Source organism: Epinephelus moara, chromosome 10, assembly GCF_006386435.1.
Source record: "Epinephelus moara isolate mb chromosome 10, YSFRI_EMoa_1.0, whole genome shotgun sequence".
Taxonomy (NCBI): Eukaryota; Metazoa; Chordata; class Actinopteri; order Perciformes; family Serranidae; genus Epinephelus; species Epinephelus moara.
Genome location: NC_065515.1, coordinates 15,521,084 through 15,539,988, shown reverse-complemented (window position 1 = coordinate 15,539,988; position 18,905 = coordinate 15,521,084). Strand labels below are relative to the sequence as shown.

General features: G+C 42.9%; 1 protein-coding gene across 4 annotated transcripts in view; it reads left to right on the top strand.

Moving 5' to 3' along the window:
- Window positions 1–18,133, top strand: part of abl2 (c-abl oncogene 2, non-receptor tyrosine kinase) — a 30,253-nt gene extending 12,120 nt beyond the window's left edge. The window contains exons 1-11 of one of the 4 annotated variants that reach the window (XM_050054805.1): window positions 924–1,111; window positions 1,469–1,630; window positions 5,992–6,287; window positions 6,429–6,701; window positions 6,882–6,966; window positions 7,387–7,564; window positions 7,708–7,892; window positions 8,005–8,157; window positions 8,485–8,574; window positions 9,757–9,939; window positions 12,297–18,133. In XM_050054805.1, the coding sequence (XP_049910762.1) occupies window positions 1,003–1,111; window positions 1,469–1,630; window positions 5,992–6,287; window positions 6,429–6,701; window positions 6,882–6,966; window positions 7,387–7,564; window positions 7,708–7,892; window positions 8,005–8,157; window positions 8,485–8,574; window positions 9,757–9,939; window positions 12,297–14,131 (3,549 nt within the window). In that variant the 5' untranslated portion in view covers window positions 924–1,002 and the 3' untranslated portion in view covers window positions 14,132–18,133. Of the gene's footprint in view, window positions 1–923; window positions 1,112–1,465; window positions 1,631–5,991; window positions 6,288–6,428; window positions 6,702–6,881; window positions 6,967–7,386; window positions 7,565–7,707; window positions 7,893–8,004; window positions 8,158–8,484; window positions 8,575–9,756; window positions 9,940–12,296 lie in introns of those variants that run through there. The other 3 variants (XM_050054804.1, XM_050054803.1, XM_050054802.1) reach the window with 3 other exon arrangements.
- The last annotated feature ends 772 nt before the right edge of the window (window positions 18,134–18,905 follow it).

The window sequence follows — 18,905 nt, the reverse complement described above, 5'->3', positions numbered from 1 at the left end:
GTGATATGAACACCTCTCTTACAGTCTCAACAAAAACAGAACCCCATTAAAGCTGTTGTTTTGGATTACACTAAATTGTGTGTACATTTAAAGGAGCACTGTGTAGGATTCAGTGGCATCTAGCGTTGAGTATTGCAGATTGCAACCAGCTGGAATGTCTCCCATGTGCCAAGTGTGATCTCCCAGTTAGGATTCCTTCAGTGCTGATTGTTCAGGAGGTTTTTGCTGTGAGCTAAACCATCCACAGAGGTCCCTTCCTCTCCAAAAAACAAAAGATCAGGTGATTTAAACTGGTAAAAACACTGAATAAAGCAGTGTCACATTAAAATCAGTGTTTTTCCAACACTGTTTGGCTCGTCGCAGAGGGGCTGCTAACTACGGTGGCCATTGCAAAAAACATGAGTGGCTTATCTAGAGCCAGTGTTCGGTTTGTCCATTCTGGGCTACTGTAGAAACATGAATAAGGACTTGCACCCTATGTAGATATATTTTCAGGTGAGTATACACTAAAGAAAACAATCTACATACAAATAAGTCATCACTAGGTTAATGTTTGAGTCACTGCTTTCACCTTCTTTTGAAGCAAGAAAAAACATGCTACGTAATAAGAGCTTTTTCATTTGTAAGTTGCTTTTATTACAGTACTTTGTCTCCATTCTCCGTCCCTCCATTTCACCACTCTTCTCTTCCACTCGCTCAGCAGCTGTCCAGACATGCAGTGACTTTGGCAGCAGCTGTTGAGTGTAGTGTGTGTAGGCTCACATGTACTAGATCATCATTGTGTGGCTGTGGGTGTGTGTTAGGTAGCTATGGTAATCACTGCATCTTGTACAGAGAGTCTTTCCAACCCCGGTGTCATAGCTCCACCCCGTTGCTCACCGTATATACACACCTACGAAAACACTCCCACCTCAAATCATACCTGACTCGGGCTAGACACGACAGGCCTCTGTGTGTAGCCAGCAATAATAGTGTTCTTCAGAGAGTGGATTGGTTAAAGTGATGCTTTTGAGGTGTCTGCAGGCAAGCAGCAGTTTTGACGACGAGTGGGCTGCTCTGGGTAGTGATCGTCTTCACACAGGGCTCAGACAGGGGAAACCTGGACAGACAGGTAGACTACCTGTGAAATGGACTTTTAGGATTATGGAGAATTCAGTCTGTATCATTTGGTTAGAGGACATCAGTCTTGCATCTCAGCTACCCTGCTTACAAAATACTTTGTGCCTCAAGACAGTGTTGGAATAGGACTGCTTTTGTTATCTGTTCGTGGCGAGGGTGATTATTAGACACAAAACTTGCTGGGATTTTGATGTGTTCGACTGTATACTCCACATTATTTCCTGTCTGTGATTATGGCTATGATTTTGTCCGTGTAAATGATATTGCATTCTCAGTCACATTTTGTTTCACCAGTCTAATAGTTTACCTCCTCTCTCCCTGACCCTTGCTCCCTGTTTTCCTTCAGAAGCTCTTCACCGGCCGTTCGGCCTGGACTCTGCAGCGCTGACGGAGGCGGTACGTTGGAGCTCCAAGGAGAACCTACTGGGGGCGGCTGAGAGCGACCCTAACCTGTTCGTTGCACTTTATGACTTTGTCGCCAGCGGAGACAACACGCTAAGCATCACTAAAGGTAAACAATGCAGCGGTATTGTCATTTCTTTTTCTGAGTCACCTTAAAGTGATTGCAACAACTCATTATGTTGGTGTTCTTTGCCTCAAGACTTAAAATTCTGGTCTCACAAAAACAATTTCGTCACGTCATGTGCTGAAACAAGTCTTGAAAGACTTGTCCCTCATGCATCATCACTTGCTACGTGATGTTAGTCCCTGTACAGATTTCTACATGTCATCGATCATTCTCAACCACGCCCTCTAGGCAACACTGTTGACATTGGTTGCTACAGGACTGAGGGATTACCTTACATAACGCAGCAAGGAGTCACCAGTAATATCCTCGAGGCAGTGCCTGTGATTGGCAGGTCATCAACTCCTAGAAAGGATATTTGATGAGTAAAAGTGTACTTATGGCAGAGGAATGTTGTGTGTCAAAGGAGCTTTCCCAACCGTCCCTATAATTTTGCTGTCGTGACATCAGCTGGTATGTGACCCTTAGCCTATAGCTTTCCTCGTCACCCACCCACACACCCCACGTCACCTGTTACTCTTTTACACCACCTGTGAGCTTAACGTTTTTATGTTTTGTCATCCACTAGTCCAGACGCTGAAAAATAGTATTAGTTTGTAACAAGAAAATGTTATCTGAGACCTGTGCAGACAGCATGACTGAAATACCAGCGATACTTGTCCTATGTCTTAATCTCGTCACTATTTCATACTCCTCTCTCCATTACACACACACACACTCCTCAATCCAAACCTCCTCTTTGTCAACCAGCAGCAGTTAACCGGTCAACCAGCTCTCCCCCGAGTAATGAGCTTAAAATACACTCATAATATTATCCAGAGACAGCCAGGCTTGTGTCCCCAACCGATTTAAAGCATTAAACGTGGCAGAGTGTGTTAATTATCCATCGTTTTAAGACTTCCACAGCAGCTGCCTGGGATGGAAATGATGTTTAGACCCTGACTCATGGAGTGAATCTGAGATTCCTGCCCACATGCGAGCACATGTGCACTCCCGGGCTCCACTGCACTTTTCCTATCTGTCCCGCTCTTTGCTCTGTCACATGGAAACACCCTCAGCATGCCTCTAATGCTGCGCTAATATGGAATACTTTCAACTGTAATAATAACAGGTGGATGAGCACAGTGGGGCAGAGGCTGATCAGAGAGAGGGACTTAGCAGGCCCATGTCTGGGGCTAATCTTTGTCTCTTGTCTGTGCCAGGTCAAACCAGGCTAGGCCAGACCAGGGCCCGGCTTCAGGCACACATGGCTCCCAGTGTGAGGCAGGGAGGCAGTCAGTGTTTCCACTCCCACAAAACTTACAGACACAGAGGACAGACACAGAGGAGACTGGTGGATTGGTGGGCTGGATGTGGATAACCATCTCTGTTTAATGTAGTTCAGTGGATTGCGAGCGCAGTGTCTAGCTTTAAAGGCTAGACCTGCAGCTTTGGTCAGTGGTTACAAGTGAGTGAGCCATGGTTGTTGTACTGACTAGACTTACTGTAGTTAAATGTCTGCTATTTCTCACAGTTTAAGGCATTGTGCATCCATCGTCATGATAGCCTGAAGCTGCATTCAGATCAATTCCAGCGCTGCATGAAATGGTGGTTAACTTTTTTAATTTCAATGGCTTATTTCTGCTGTTTAACTCGCAATGAAAGGAAAAAAATAGTTGCTGCTGTGATTACTTTTAAGAGTATCAAGAACTGCTGTGCAGTGTATTGGCATCGACAAGCCTTCAAATGCATTGATTTGTTACACGACCTGGACCTCCTGGATCAGATTTCTTTGTCTCACCAGTAGGCTTGTACTGTATAACTGTTTTAAAGTTTACCAGGGTATTTAGAAATCCCAACTGTATTATTTTTAATACTGTCAAAAATATGTAGTGCACAGAATGCTGCAAAATTAACTGAAGTATTTCGGAAAGCACAATATGGCCAAGTGCAATATCCAAATTGCAGGAGCTACAATTTTTTTGATTAAGATAAAGTGTGTCATAATATTATAAATGAGGTGTTGTGGTGCTACAAAGATGCCCCGGCTTAAAAATCACATTCCAGGCGTAAGGGAAAAATGCTTGTTTGGTACAAAATCGTGACTCATTGCAATCCCAATATTTGTCAAAATAATTGCAGTATGATTTGTTTTGTGTATCGTGTAGCCCCAGCCTCCAGAGGTCAGTGTCTACTCATTGAACAGGCAGCTGAGCTGAGAAAGATGGCGACTGTGAGAATGGTGGGGATAACATTACAGGACTAGTACAAAGACATCCAGCAACAGCAGAAAAGTCGCAGGAAAAAAAACAGCATGTGCCAGCATTACTTGACGTCTTACATGGGTTTATTTCCACCAAACCAGAGTTGGTGATTATATAACAGTGACTAACCAAGATGGTTTTGGTGAGTTATATGTTGTTCCTGTTGATGAAGTGTGTTTTTCAATGAGTTAAAAATGTAATTAAGCTAGTCTTAGTTTGGTGAAAGAGAGAAACTTGAATTCAGCAGGTGTACATAGGTTAACAATTTCTTTTTTGCCTTTCTTGTTTGGCGAGTTTGACGAACTTGCAATCGGCTGAGATAGTATTACACAAATACCATCATCTACTGTATACCCTGGTGAAATATTAGGAAGGTATGAAGGTATGACAAAATAGATACTTCCCAACCCTACTCACTGGTGTCTGAAGCAACACACACACCCCCACTGCAACCCCTGTGTTGTTTTAACACACACAGCTGTTTCGGTCTGAAAGCCCACTGAAAGGTAACATTCCATGTCATCAGAGATGAAAGACGACCATGGTTAAAGGACACTTTGTGTGTAAAACTTCAGAGTGGTGGGAGAGATAAAGACGGATGTGGACAGGAAGAAAGGCAGTGTAGAGGGTGTGTGGTAGAAGTGCAGAGGTAGTTAGACTGATACTTTCTCCTCCCTCCCCAGGCTGGCAAGTCACTGCCCTCCTCCTTGTCTTTCCCCAATCCTACATCAGACTAACAGGTCTGATCACTGCTTCATTCTGTGTTGTTTGTTTTACTGATGATAGGACCCCCCCTTCCTCATGTCTCCAGCACATCAGCCGCTCTGCTCATGTCTCCCACATTGACGTCAGAGACAGATGGAGATGGAGACAACAGACCAAGTCTCTACATGCCTGGTTTTGCCTAGCCCTCTATGACAGATATGCAGTTCACCCAACCCTGTCATTGTTCCATAGCTTTTGATGTAATTTCAATGGGAGGCACTTTGTATCCATGACTCCTCTATCCTGTGTGACCTGTTATCAAGGCGTGATAATGAACTTTGTGACCTGAAGAGATATTCCATCATATGTTGTATCTCTATAAGGAATTTAAAATTTAAAGGGATAGTTCAAATTTTTTGAAGTAGGGTTGTGTGGGGTATATATCCATAGTCAGTGTATTACGTGCAGTAGATGTCTGTCGGCATGCCCCCAGCTTGGACAAGCGGTAGGGGCACTGCCATCAGTTTAAATGTATGCTATACTGAGAGTATTTTCTCTACCTTACCTGTCAGTCAAACAGTCGTCCTATGGATAAGCCATAAACGGCTTCAGTTCCCCATCTATGCTCTTGTCGAAGCCACCAGACTCCATTCACAAAATTGGCTTGCTGAAAACAGAATCTGCTGGTCTACCGCTGCCTTGATCTGTTGGTTTGTTTGTGTTTGTGTGACTTCGGTGAATCCGAACTAACCCTTTACATACCAAAGTCACACAAAAACACAAACAAACTAACAGATTAAGGCAGCGGTACACCAGCAGCTCCTTTGTTCAGCGATGTAGATCACTGTTTTTCTTCATGGAGTCTGGCTTTGAAGAGAGTGATGTAACAGCTTCAGTTCCTCATCGGAAATCATCTGATGGCAAGTTAAAGCAGTGAAAATATTTCAAATATAGTGTGTACACTTAAACTGATAATTAGGACCATTTTTAGGTGTCATAAATATATTTTGTTGCTGCCCCCGTCCACAGCAGTACATTGCTTAACTTCCGCATCGGACTCCTGCCTGCTTGTCCAAACTGAGGGCAGGCTGACCGACATCTACAGCAAGCAATACACTAACTGTGGCTCATATAACCCCACTTCAAAAAATCTGAACTATCCCTTTAAACTCATGATCAGAGAATTTTTATCTTTTTCTTTTTTCAAAATGACTTGCAAAGTTTATTCAAGCAGTGATCAGCCGTAGTCTCTTGGTAAAGGGCACTTGAGCATGTGTGAGATAAAAGCCATGAATATGGGGCTTTTTTACTGTATCAATTTTCTAACCACCAGTCCACGCTACTCCTGATTATGTCACCATGAGATCAAGTGTGACACATTTCCCCTCCTGTGTCCAGGTGAGAAGCTGCGTGTGCTGGGCTACAACCAAAATGGAGAGTGGAGTGAAGTGCGCTCTAAGAACGGCCAAGGTTGGGTACCCTCCAACTACATCACACCAGTCAACAGTCTGGAGAAGCACAGCTGGTACCACGGGCCCGTGTCACGCAGCGCAGCAGAGTACCTGCTCTCGTCTCTCATCAATGGCAGTTTCCTGGTCCGGGAAAGTGAGAGCAGCCCCGGACAGCTGTCCATTTCTCTCCGCTATGAGGGGAGAGTCTACCACTACCGGATCAACACCGCATCTGATGGAAAGGTAGAGTTTAGTAGATTGAAATTAAATAAAAGATTATAACTTCCAGTTGTGTGGCTGTGTGCTGTAAATGGTGTGAGGACTTTGACAGCATTTATTAATCCTGTCTCCCTCCTCATCCTTTCCTTATTCCTCCCCCCTCAGGTGTATGTGACGTCTGAGAGCCGTTTCGCCACCCTGGCCGAGCTGGTCCACCATCACTCCACTGTCGCCGATGGCCTGGTCACCACCCTGCACTACCCCGCACCCAAATGTAACAAGCCCACAGTGTACGGTGTGTCACCCATCCACGACAAGTGGGAGATGGAGCGCACAGATATCACCATGAAGCACAAGCTGGGGGGAGGCCAGTACGGAGAGGTGTACGTGGGAGTGTGGAAGAAGTACAACCTCACAGTGGCTGTCAAAACGCTCAAGGTAAGAAGGCCCCCTTATCATTTAATTTCACTGAACTTCATTGTGAAATGCTGAATCGTGAAAGTGGATATAGATCGCCTCCTGCAGGTGAACTGTGGTATTACATGTGATTGCAACATAAATGTAGTATGTCTGGCTACCCACTTATAAAAGTTTTTTTTCTCTTTTCTGTGATGACAGGAGGACACCATGGAAGTTGAAGAATTTTTAAAAGAAGCCGCCGTTATGAAGGAGGTTAAACACCCAAACCTTGTTCAGCTACTTGGTGAGTATTTATGAATACCACTGATTCTACAAATAAGTAACTGCGCCTCTACAGAACCAAATCAGTTTTAATATGTATCTCAATACATCCTGACCTCCTGAAATTACTCTTGAGGTAGCTTCGGCAGACATACACTTTTAGGGTGCTTTCACAGCAGGGACTTTGCTCTGACAGTCCCCATTGATGGCGGTCACTGGGGCAACAGTGTCCATCTGCAGTGCCCTTTCCTACACTGTAGTACAACAGAAATGTCATGTAGATGATGACACAAGTGTACATGCGTACAGAACAACATCACTAATGTGAAAGCTGAGAGGGTGCAATTGTACTCAGGCATGGTCCAAATCAATCGTACCTAATATGAAAAGGCCTTTAGTGGTTGTTGCCATCTGTATTCTAACTGCTGCCTCTCTCCCACAGGTGTGTGTACATTGGAGCCTCCGTTCTACATCGTGACTGAGTACATGCCACACGGCAACCTACTGGACTACTTGAGAGATTGTGACAAGGAGGAGGTGAACGCTGTGGTGCTGCTGTACATGGCCACGCAGATCTCCTCTGCCATGGAATACCTGGAGAAGAAGAACTTTATACACAGGTGAGGGGATACTCTAGACTCGCACATGTGTGTGTGTATATGCATGTCTTGCATATTTATCTACCTCGTATATCAAAGTGGTCTAATTTCTGTCTCTTTCCTCCTCTTCCTCTCTTCTCCTTACTTCATTATCCCTCCCTCAGGGATCTTGCAGCGAGGAACTGTCTGGTCGGGGAGAATCATGTTGTGAAGGTCGCAGACTTCGGCCTGAGCAGGTTAATGACTGGTGACACCTACACGGCACATGCAGGCGCCAAGTTCCCCATCAAATGGACTGCACCAGAGAGCCTTGCGTACAACACCTTCTCCATCAAGTCTGATGTCTGGGGTGAGCAACACATGTGCATACATTCATAATATCGAAGTATTAAGTGTTTTTCTTTTGTAGCTTATTTCCAGTGTGCTAATGTTTGATTCTCTAAAAATGGTCCTCCTTACAGCATTCGGGGTGCTGCTATGGGAAATTGCCACCTATGGCATGTCTCCATATCCTGGCATCGATCTGTCTCAGGTCTATGACCTCCTGGAGAAAGGTTACCGTATGGAACAGCCCGAAGGATGTCCACCTAAAGTCTATGAACTCATGAGAGCATGTGAGTAGTAGCTATCTTACCTTTGTCTCACGTATTCATCCAGTGGTTGCACTCCAGTGGGAAGACATGAATAGAGGCTGACAGCTTTGAAAAAGTTAGCTCGCCCATTACTCTTTCCTCGATTTTTGTCAAGCGGTTGTCATCTCACAGTTCACTGCATCTTATTTCATACTGTCTGAAAACACATCATCCTGTCATCAGAAAGAACTTTAGTCTGGAGTCACAGTTTCTGTGAAAGACCACATTTCTTCAAAACAATTTGAAGTCATATATAGTTGTCAAATACTTTCTAGTAGTAACAAGCACTTTTGTCTGTCTCTGTGATAGGCTGGCAGTGGAGCCCAATGGACCGACCTTCGTTCGCAGAGATCCACCAAGCCTTCGAAACAATGTTCCATGACTCCAGCATCTCTGAAGGTACGGTAGCTCATCCTCAGCTGGCAGTTCAACTGTCACTTTTTGTGCAGCTTCAATAAAGCTTCTAAAATCACCGCACCGATTAAGTTAAACAGACGATCTCTCATTCTCATTCAGAAGGCTGACTTTTACTTGGCTCAGCTGAGTTACCCGTTCAATTCAGCTTCTCTGAGAGACGACTCGAAATTCTTATTTCAGATAAAACTATTATTGCCTGTTACTCAGCATAGTCACGGCATCCTCAGCTGACAATACTGTGATTCAAAGACTGGAGCAGGCTGAGTTTTAAAGCTGGATATACTGGTATCATATAAAACTAGAATACCGAAGGAATCTATTGGTACCAACAATGTTATGCTAGCTTAGTGGGAGGGGGTTCAAATAACACTTCAAAGTTTGGCTAAATTTTGGCGAGGGAAAAACTTACATGACCATTTTCACAGGGATCCCTTGAACTCTCACCTTAAGATATCTGAATGAAGATGGGTTCTGTTCGTACCCACAAGTCTCCCCTTTACAGACATACCCACTTTCTGCTAGTCCCATGCACTTTTGGGCAAAAACCATTTAGCTTTTTTAACAAAAGGAGGTTTCTCAGCAGTTTTTAGACGAGAAGTGCTCACCATTCAATCGCCAAAAAATACAATTCTTAGAGAAATCTCCAAATGTAATAAGTTTTTGATACCAATTGACAGCATGGATTTTAATGTGGTGTTACTGAAGGTCTTGGTGCCTTAATGTGGTATTTTGGAGGGATTTTTGACTGTTTTTATCCAGTCTTGAGTGATCACAAATGCTTAAACTTAGTACCAAATCTGTGTAACAAATGGTGTTAACCCAAACTTGCTATAACAACTTCTGAGACATAAGTGAGCATTGGAATGACCTTATACACTCTAAACATCACTTAAAGTTTAAAATTAATCTTCAGGTTCCCCGCTTTCAGATGATGTATGGAAAAGGTTAAAAAACAATGTCTTTCAAGCAGCAAAGTGTAAAATTAGAAAATAAAAAGTTTTTACCTCACCACTTAATGTAAGATTTGGACTAATCATTTGATGAGGGTTAAAACATTGTGAATTAACACAGGCGTATTTGGTCAGCAAATGTTTGTATGTTGCTTTGAATTTGGATCATGACTGCCTTCTAATTATGCTTGTTATCTTTTTTTGTACATTGCAGAGGTAGCAGAGGAGCTCTGTAAGACGGCCTCCTCTGGTCACTGCGGACCACTTCACCCTTTCAGTCACGACATGCCCCTGTTGCCTTCCAAATCCCGCACACTCCTAAAGCACACAGAAAACAAGGAAAACATTGAGGGCGGACTCGACGGGCGATCTGACCACGGCACGCACGGTCACTCAGGTACAGCCAGACACGCCTGCCTCACTACCAACCAGTCAGATGCACCATGTTATGATTCTGCAGGTACGCCAGAGAGATCCGGTTCCCCAAGTCGACTGCAGCGCCGCGAAGCCCGACGCCTGAAAAGAAGGGCCGTCATATTCCTCAACGACTGATCACTGGTGCAAGCATGTGTCCGGCATACGGTTGATCTCAAAGCAGATCTGCAAGCACAGCCTGACATAGTCCCCTCACACTGCCCTCAAATTACAACTATGTCAGCACTCTGAAGTATTTGATTTCTAAAGTTCAAGGTTTCATTTATTCAGCCATGAAACTTCAGTGCTCATGTGCATGTCATCCAACACCAATTAAAGAATGTGAAAGATAAACACAACTGTAAAAGAACCATAATATACAAATACATACAGAGAATAAATATTAATTCCAAAACACCAAACTAATTCTTCTGCAGAAACAATAAAATAACTGTAGAAATACTGCAGTCGTTAAGTGCCATCTTTACCACATCATGTATCGCTGAGGTCTAGAGAAGCACAGCTGATACCATGGGCCTGTGTCACGCAGCGCCGCAGAGTACATGCTCTCGTCCTTCATCAGTGACCAGTTTCCTGGTCCGGGAAAGCGAGAGCAGCCCTGGACAGCTGAGGGAAGAGTCTACCACTACTGACTCACTATTTTGCTCACGGCCAATTACCACAGGTGTTCTCCGATTAAATGCCACGTGCAAATGGCCCACTACTGCCGTAGCTATGACCCATACAGGCTGTGGTGTGGTGATGCCGCGCGCAGTGTACATAACAGAGTTGGCAGTTCAGCGTGCCTAAATTCCCCCACAACATTTTTAAGTAATTAAAGTAGCTAACTGAATGCTTACATGCATGTAATTGGTATTGAATGTAGCAGAAAAATATGTTATAAATAAAAAGGTATCAATTAAGTTTTTTTATTGGTGTCGGTATGACTTAAAGTGCACTGGTATCATGATATTTAAACAATTCCCAGGATACACCAGTTCCTGCATAGTATTTTTAAAAGACTTTTATCATTAACCTTAAAAGATTTCAGTTTGTTCAAGCATTATATTTGTAGTTTCAGCTTATCTATAATGTGATACCAAATATACTGAGTGTTCTACAAGTTCAACACAACCATTCTTCCTCATCTCTGACAAATTGTATAGTGGAATGAAGATCTTGCTCATGTTCTGTCTCGTCTCAGTCGTTGCATGACTCTTATTCTCATATCCCAATCAATACTTGGCAACAAATCATGTATTAATTTGCTAACCCAACTATTAAATTTCCACAATATATGTTGTCTTTTGTTTGTCTTGTCTCGTTTAAGTTATTGCTTATTTATTGGTTTTATATTATAAATAAATTTTTGTTTTGTTTGTGTGTTTACCTGATGTGTGAATAAGACAGCCTGTCTTTGTCTTTCACTTCCTTTGCCCCCATTTTCACCTATTTTCCCACTGTCACCATATTGTTCAGCTTTTATGTTTCACTCTGTACATATTTATTTACCAATAAAGTGAACAGTGTGTTCATTAAATCATAAATCTGATAAAACTGGAACAAGCAGAACATTTCACAATGTCATTAAGCACAAGACACTACTCATAAAACACCCCCAAGTGTACATATGACATTAATGACACCACAAAGACTGCAACTGTAATTTCTACTTTATGTTAATGTCATATGTGTTGTGTTAATGTTGCTTATTTGTATGCATTTATATTTACATGCAAATGCAAAATAAGGAACAGAGACTGAATTATTAGTGCCTGTATTTACTTGAGATAACTTTTGAAGTTATAACAAGTCACAGTTTGCCGTTCTCTTCTCCATAAGTCCCAATTTATTGCCTGTTTAGAGGAGACTGTGCACTACTCTGTATTGATTTAAAGGCCGGCAGAACTGAGAAAATGTGTTTCCCTCTTTGAGCGAAGTTACGCAACGCTCCTCCTGCTAACAGAGACAGGGAGGAATCTGTTTGGCATGTGTTTTCATCACTTCCTGGAAGTGTATTCATCATCCCATCTTTTACAAGAGCACCTTGTAAATCATTGAATCAGTGTCTGCATGTGCATGACTGGCATGGCCTGAAAACTTTCCATCCCTTTTCCTGAAATGCTTTTTCCTTACTCATGACTCCCCAAGGATGAAATAACAGCTTTTAGAAAGAGTGAGTGACATTAATGTATAGGCAGCCATATTGAGAGACTAAGGGAATTCAGAGCAGCGTTCATTACCTGTTTCTTGCAACGTATTAAGTAACCTTTTAACAAAGATAGATGTGTGTGCTGCTTTGTTGCGTAGTTTTAATCCAGCTCTCTCTTCTCTTTCCAGGCTGGGCGTCGTCTTTGTTAGGAGGGGATGGCCGATCAGGCAGCTCCCCAGCTCTGCCCAGAAAACAGCAACCAAGAGACAAATCTCCCGGCAACCTTTTAGACGATGCACAGGATATGGGCACATTTACAAGAGACCGTAAGACTGGCTTCTTTAGCTCCTTCATAAAGAAGAAGTCTTCCTCTTCTTCCTCCTCACCATCCTCTCAGCTACAACACAATCTCCCGACGCCACCCAAGAGGAGCAGTTCTTTCCGGGAGATGGAAACTCAGCCTCACAAGAAATACGAGCCAACCGCTGATTTCAGCGCTCCTCCTCCCCTTCCCCAGTCGGACAGTCTCGGTGGCTTCTCTGCCTCTCCGTCTCACTCCCATGGAGAGCCAACTCAGGCGCAGTCACGCTGCTGTGGGGCTGCTTTTGGACAGAAGCCCTCTGGTGGGGGACTTGCCTCACAGGTTACAAGCGGCAGCAGTTGGAGCGGGTTGGCTGGTTTTTTTACCCCTAGACTCATCAAAAAGACCCTGGGATTACGGACAGGAAAGACAACCTCTTCAGAGGAGGGTGGAAGTATAGCTGGAGGGCCTAAACCCTTCCCTAGGTCCAATTCTACCTCCTCGATGTCAGCTGGGTTGCCAGACCTGGAGCGCATGGCTCTGACTTTACCCAGGAATCGCAGTGCAAAACCCCCTCTAGAGCGGACTGCATCCACAACCTCGCAGCCAGAGAATGGGGCTGCGCGGCCCTCAGAAACTCTGCTGAGGAGGATGGATGAGGGGACAGCACAGATCAGGGAAAGGCCCAAAGCCAAGCTATTACCCCGAGGTGCTTCTGTAGGAGTGAGGGCACCAGGGGTTGGGGGGGAGGTGGGGGAATCGGACAGTCTGTCTCGGGTGAGGGAGGGGAGAGAGGAGAGTGGGGGAGGACTGGACAGGCAGCAGAGTTGGCCATCTCCGTCTAAGACTTCTAGTTCGAGTGCTTCATCAGCTGCAGCAGGCGCACCAACTCACAACCACAAAGTTCCAGTCCTAATCTCCCCCACGCTGAAGCACAGCCCAGCTGATGTGCACCTGGTCGGGCTAGACTCTCAGGGGAACCGCTTCAAACTGCTGTCTGAGCACCAAGCAGATCGGGACAGGCCGCGACTTGTAAAACCCAAGTGTGCTCCTCCTCCCCCTCCCACCCTGCGCAGCCTGCAACACTCCTACAGTGGCGACGGAGAGGAGCAGGTAGGAGGAGCACCTGTGGAAGTAAACGGAGACACGTTGAAAGGTCACAGGTCAGGGCGAATGTCAGGAGGAGCGGCGACGGGCAGACCGTCAGTGCCACCACCACAAGTGCCTCCTGCATCTTCCTCCTCCGTTCCCTCATCTTGCTCTGCCACCACCAACACAACTCCCACCAAAATGGCCAACGGAGCCGCCACCACTGCCTCCTCCTCACACACAGCACCATCTGCCGGTTCCAAAGTGGCACTGCGGCGAACCAGGCAGCAGGCAGAGAGGGTGCCCCTGGAGCGAGTTAGTCGCGAGGCCCTGCTGGAGTGCGCTGAGTGCCTGAGCAGCGCCCTCCACGCCAGCTCCGAAAGCCCCTCCAGCAGCCAGGTGCTGGACGCTGGCCACCAGCTGCTAGACTACTGCTCAGGTTACGTGGACTGCATCCCTCAGATGAGGAACAAATTTGCCTTCCGAGAGGCGGTGGGGAAGCTGGAGCTCAGCCTGCATGAACTGAGGGCCTCGTCCTCAGGAGGTGGAGGGCTGAGCGGCGTGGGGCCCAACACTGTACTGGACAACCTGCACAGCTGTATTAAAGAGATTAGTGACGTAGTACAGAGGTAGCCACTGTGACAACACCAACCGTCACCCCTAACTACCCGACAGACTGCTTATATTCCCTTTTTTTATGTTTCTGGTTCTTTTGACAGCTTTTTGGGGGACGAAACGAGATGAATCTCTAAAGTACCTCAGAGAAATCACTACAAAATCTATTCTTTTTACTGTTTACAAACAACCGTTTCATAAAATGCCAGTGTGGACACTAATTTTGCTCTGACCTGTACATATTCAGAAATCTTTATACCAAACTAAATGTGGTTCAAGTCACACAATGAAATGTTTAGCCCCACATCTCCACCTGGCCGTGATAAAAGGCCTTCTTGTTAAATGAATGTCAAGTGTATCAGCTGTGTGTAGCCAGGCCAGCGAGTCGGCCAAGTCTAAGCTCACTCTGCTTATCTGTCAGTCTGTCACGTACTGAGCGCGAATGACGGTGGTTGTGCCCAGCCTTACTGAGAATACTAGACAACTGTTTTCACTGACTAAGCTCGAACAGTGCTTTGCAAACGAGTGAATCATCAGTTGGGTGTACTGTGTTTCGCAGTAGAGTATTTTGCTCAGTGTCTGGGGAACTGAGTGACCATAAGCCATTTTTTAAAGCCATTGTATTCTAAAGGATTGGAAGCAACATGAGGATTCAGTATGATTTAAGGTTTTGGGGTCTCAATTTGACACTCTTGTTTTCTGTGCAGATGTTTTTTTAGTATTTTTATTTCATTTTTATGATAGTATTTTTTAAGTAGATGGACAAATGTGATAAAATTATAAATCTCCCTATAATTAAAGGTGCAGTGTGTAAGATTTAGGGGGACATATTGGCAGAAATTGATTGTTTTCTTCAGTTATATAGTTTTCGTTACCTTAAAATGAACTGTTTATATCTTCATAGGGAGCGGGTCCTCGTCCATAGAGTCAGCCATGTTGCGCCACCATGTTTTTCACAGAAGCCCAGACGAGACAAGCCAAACACAAACTTGAGATAGGGCCAATTTATGTTTTCACGTCGGCCACCGTAGTTAGTAGCTCTTCCGCGATGAGCAGCATTGGAAAAGTTATTTTGAACATGAAACTGCTTTATTCAGTGTTTAAATCACATGGGTTCTTATTTATAAACATTGCGTGAGCATAAAACAAGGCCTGAAAGAGGCGTACGCCACCTCCCACACAAAAGTTGTGATCTATAAAAGCAGACTGTTTTTTTTTTTTTGTTTTTTTATTAATAAAGATATATATAAGATATTCTTTGGGGCATTTTTGGACTTCTGTGGATAATTCGGCTCCTGGTAAAAACCTCCTGAACAATGAACACTGAAGAAAATCTAACTGGTAAAAGTTTCAGCTGGTTGCAATCTGCATTCCTCAGCGTTTCATGCCACTATATCCCCTTATATCTTACACACTGCTTCTTTAAAGCCTTGTTTTTTAAGAATCATCTTTAGAGAATAATCAACTGTTTTGACGCCGACATTCCCACGTGTCCTCACAAGACTGAAGGGATCACTTACATCGTTGAAAGTTGTGTGCATTTGACAAGCATGTAAATAAGCTCAGATGAAACGTCAAGTGTACGTTTCAGTATTACCAAATACAGGCTTATCAAATCTAAAAAAGAAAAGATTTAAAAAAAAAAAAAGATTTTTATGAATCTATTTTGTTTATTTCCCACAATACTAAAACATGATGAATGATGGTGGGGTGTCTTATCATATGCACAGCATTTGTCTTCGCTTCAGTGACGTGACTCATGTTCACACCTTAACACAGTGCCACAAATATGGGGAGAAAAATAAATCCTCAGTCTCCTAAAGCATTTCAATATTTATGTCCAGTAATCCTTGCACACTACATTTCTTCCTTGTATGACGGAGCAGAAGAGAGTAGAGAGAGTAGAGGGAGGAGGGGGGGGAGAGCACAGGGTAGCGCATGAGCAGGTGAATTGGGACAGTATTTCTATAAGTGTCCTTCCGAGTATGGACAGTGCTGGATTCCCTGTAGCCTTGTCGTGTCCTCAGTGCCTCAAATTCTTCCATGTATGAACACTGCGAAACGCAGAGACCTACTTCACACTAATCACACAGTACTGATCTCTCAACAAACAAAAAACTGCAGTATGTCTTCAGCACATGAGCAATTTGTACATTATTTGGTTCAAAGAAAAAAATGCTTTTTAGAATGTCTATGTATGAACTTGAATTTTAAATTATTCCTTTTTTTTTTTATTAAAAGCACAGACCTATTTTGAGAGAAAAGTTATGTAAATATTTGATTTATTTCATATCCAGGAAACAAAAGATTTATGTGTGGTTACAGCATAAAGAGCAATGTTTTTGACTGAAGAGATGTATTACAAGACTGAGGCTCATCCACCCAGATCTGAATATCTGCTTTATGAATGTATTATTCTTCCGTTCTGAACCCGGGCGAATGTTCATCTGCATGACTCTTTAATCTCTTACGGTGCCATTTTATTTTATTTATTATAATTCTTTTTATTGGCCTGTACTCCTAATTTCAGTCACACTAATAAGTCCAGAAACAGCTGCTCTGTTTTTTGAGCACAAACAAAACTGTACAGCGCACACAAAACTCAAGATACTTTTATTTTCTTTGCTTTGGCTCACATCTTTACGTACACTGGATAAGGCCTCAGACACATTGGTTCGTCCACACATGTTGCATACCGCAAAACCTAATCACTGCAGGTCCATAACACTTTCAAAATGCCTGTTAATGACACTTGATGGATTGCCAAGTAAACGTTTATGTCAACTTGTGTTGTGGTGCGTTTTATATCATCATTTCACGTCGTCGTGTGTCGGTGTTAATGTCCAACTTCTTGCCAAACAGGATCCTACGAGACAAACTGATGATTGGTTTCTATTCACTGTGAGTTTCTGAATAACATGGACGGAAATATCATCTTTTCTTTCATGATTCTTGGTGCCTTTTTGTGAACAAAATAATTTATGTACAGTACACTATCACTGCAAGATATCACAGCTATGGCAGCGTTAAAGTACATCTTTACAACAATGTGTTTTCTTTCCTTTGCCATGAGATTGTGATAAGCATATCACTACAGCATGCATTTCTGTCATATGGAGGTTAACAGTCAGATGCAAACTTGAAACCGAAAGGTGCACTTTGTCTATGAAGATTATGTATTTAGATACTCGGTTACAGAGGCCGTTCATTAGCGGCCTTTAACACTGTTAGTGCAGCCACATCTGGTTGTGTTTCCTCTCTGACAAATGAAACATGGCACTAAAATGAAGCTGCTCTGGTGTCTCAGACTCCGACCACATCAAAGGTTTTGTCTAAAATATCTCTTTTGAATTGCCTAGCAAACTTAATTAAGTTTCTGTTTAGTTGTAGTGCATTTCTGCAGAGTAGTTTCCCCAAAAAAAGCCTTATCTAGAAAAAAAAATAACCTTCTAGAAACACACTCAAAGTCTGGACTGTTGTTAAGAAATAAAGCATATCTAATCAATGATTACAGAATCAGTAAATTGATTTGGTGCCCATGTTTTCTCCTCAAATTTCTGCTCATTCTCATTATCAGTCTCCTGCATTGTCTTTATTTATGTCGCCTGCATTTATCCTGTATATCTGTTTTTTTTATTTCCTCCTGTCTCTGTTTTGGAGATCAGCTCTGGAGAACGTGTGTACACATCATTATACCAAAGGCCACTTCTTCAGTTGTACGAGTGCAATGTAAACCAACACACAAAATAATGGAATATGTGAATCTAAACAGGGATTAAAAAAAATGGCAGAGATGTTAACATTAACTTTTTTATTGTACAAAATATATATTTTGTGTTTTGTTTTTTTGTTTTTTGTTTTTTATTTAAAGCTCACGTTATATTACTGTGAAGTTTTGCTTATCAGTGTTAAGCCTATTGTAAATAATAAAGATATTGATGAATACTGTTTTGTTCTTGGTTGTTCATCTGCCTCCGTGCATGACATTTTATTGTCTGTGGCTTAAGAGCAAAGGCGCAGTAGCCTCATGGTGTCTCTTTAAATGCAAGAAATCTGCAAAATGTAAATATTAAAGCAGGAAAATGTCAGATGTAATATAATAAGCAGAAGTGTAATTAAATAGATAAAAAAAAGAAAAAAGCCTTTCTAAGGTTCATTTCATGAACTCCATACGTTCAAACCCAGTGAACTTTATCACAGTCAACCCTAATAGTACTCTATTATTCTACGTCTCTACATTTCAAAGGGAAATATTGTACTTTTTAACTTCACTACCTTTGTTTGTAGCTGTAGTCACTTGTTGCTTTTCAGATTAATAATATACATACAAAACATTGTCATGTATTAAAATATGATGCACATTTATAGATTAATTATCATCATGGACTCTCACGTTACATTAAGGTCTTCATCTGTCTTTATGTGTGATATTAACACATATCTCATGGACTGTTGATAAATTGTACACATTCTTTTTTTTGGCGATCAACTTTTTATTAACACCATTTGTTCAGCACTGGAATTGGAGTACAGAGAAGGTAACAAATGGTGTGAGTATTCCCTCTCCTACCCTCAACACATACCCACTCAAAAACACCCAACCACATAATGACTTTATGAACACCCCTACGGTCTCTATTCAACTTAACATCTAACACGTTATCACTGGAGCACTGGTACTTGAGGCACTGAGATCATTAGGTTGAAAATCTGCAATGCCGCGTCTTTCCAAAGGCTGACAGTCGAGGACTTTGCTTTGTCGATCCTTGCTGTGGATAGTTCAAGCATCACT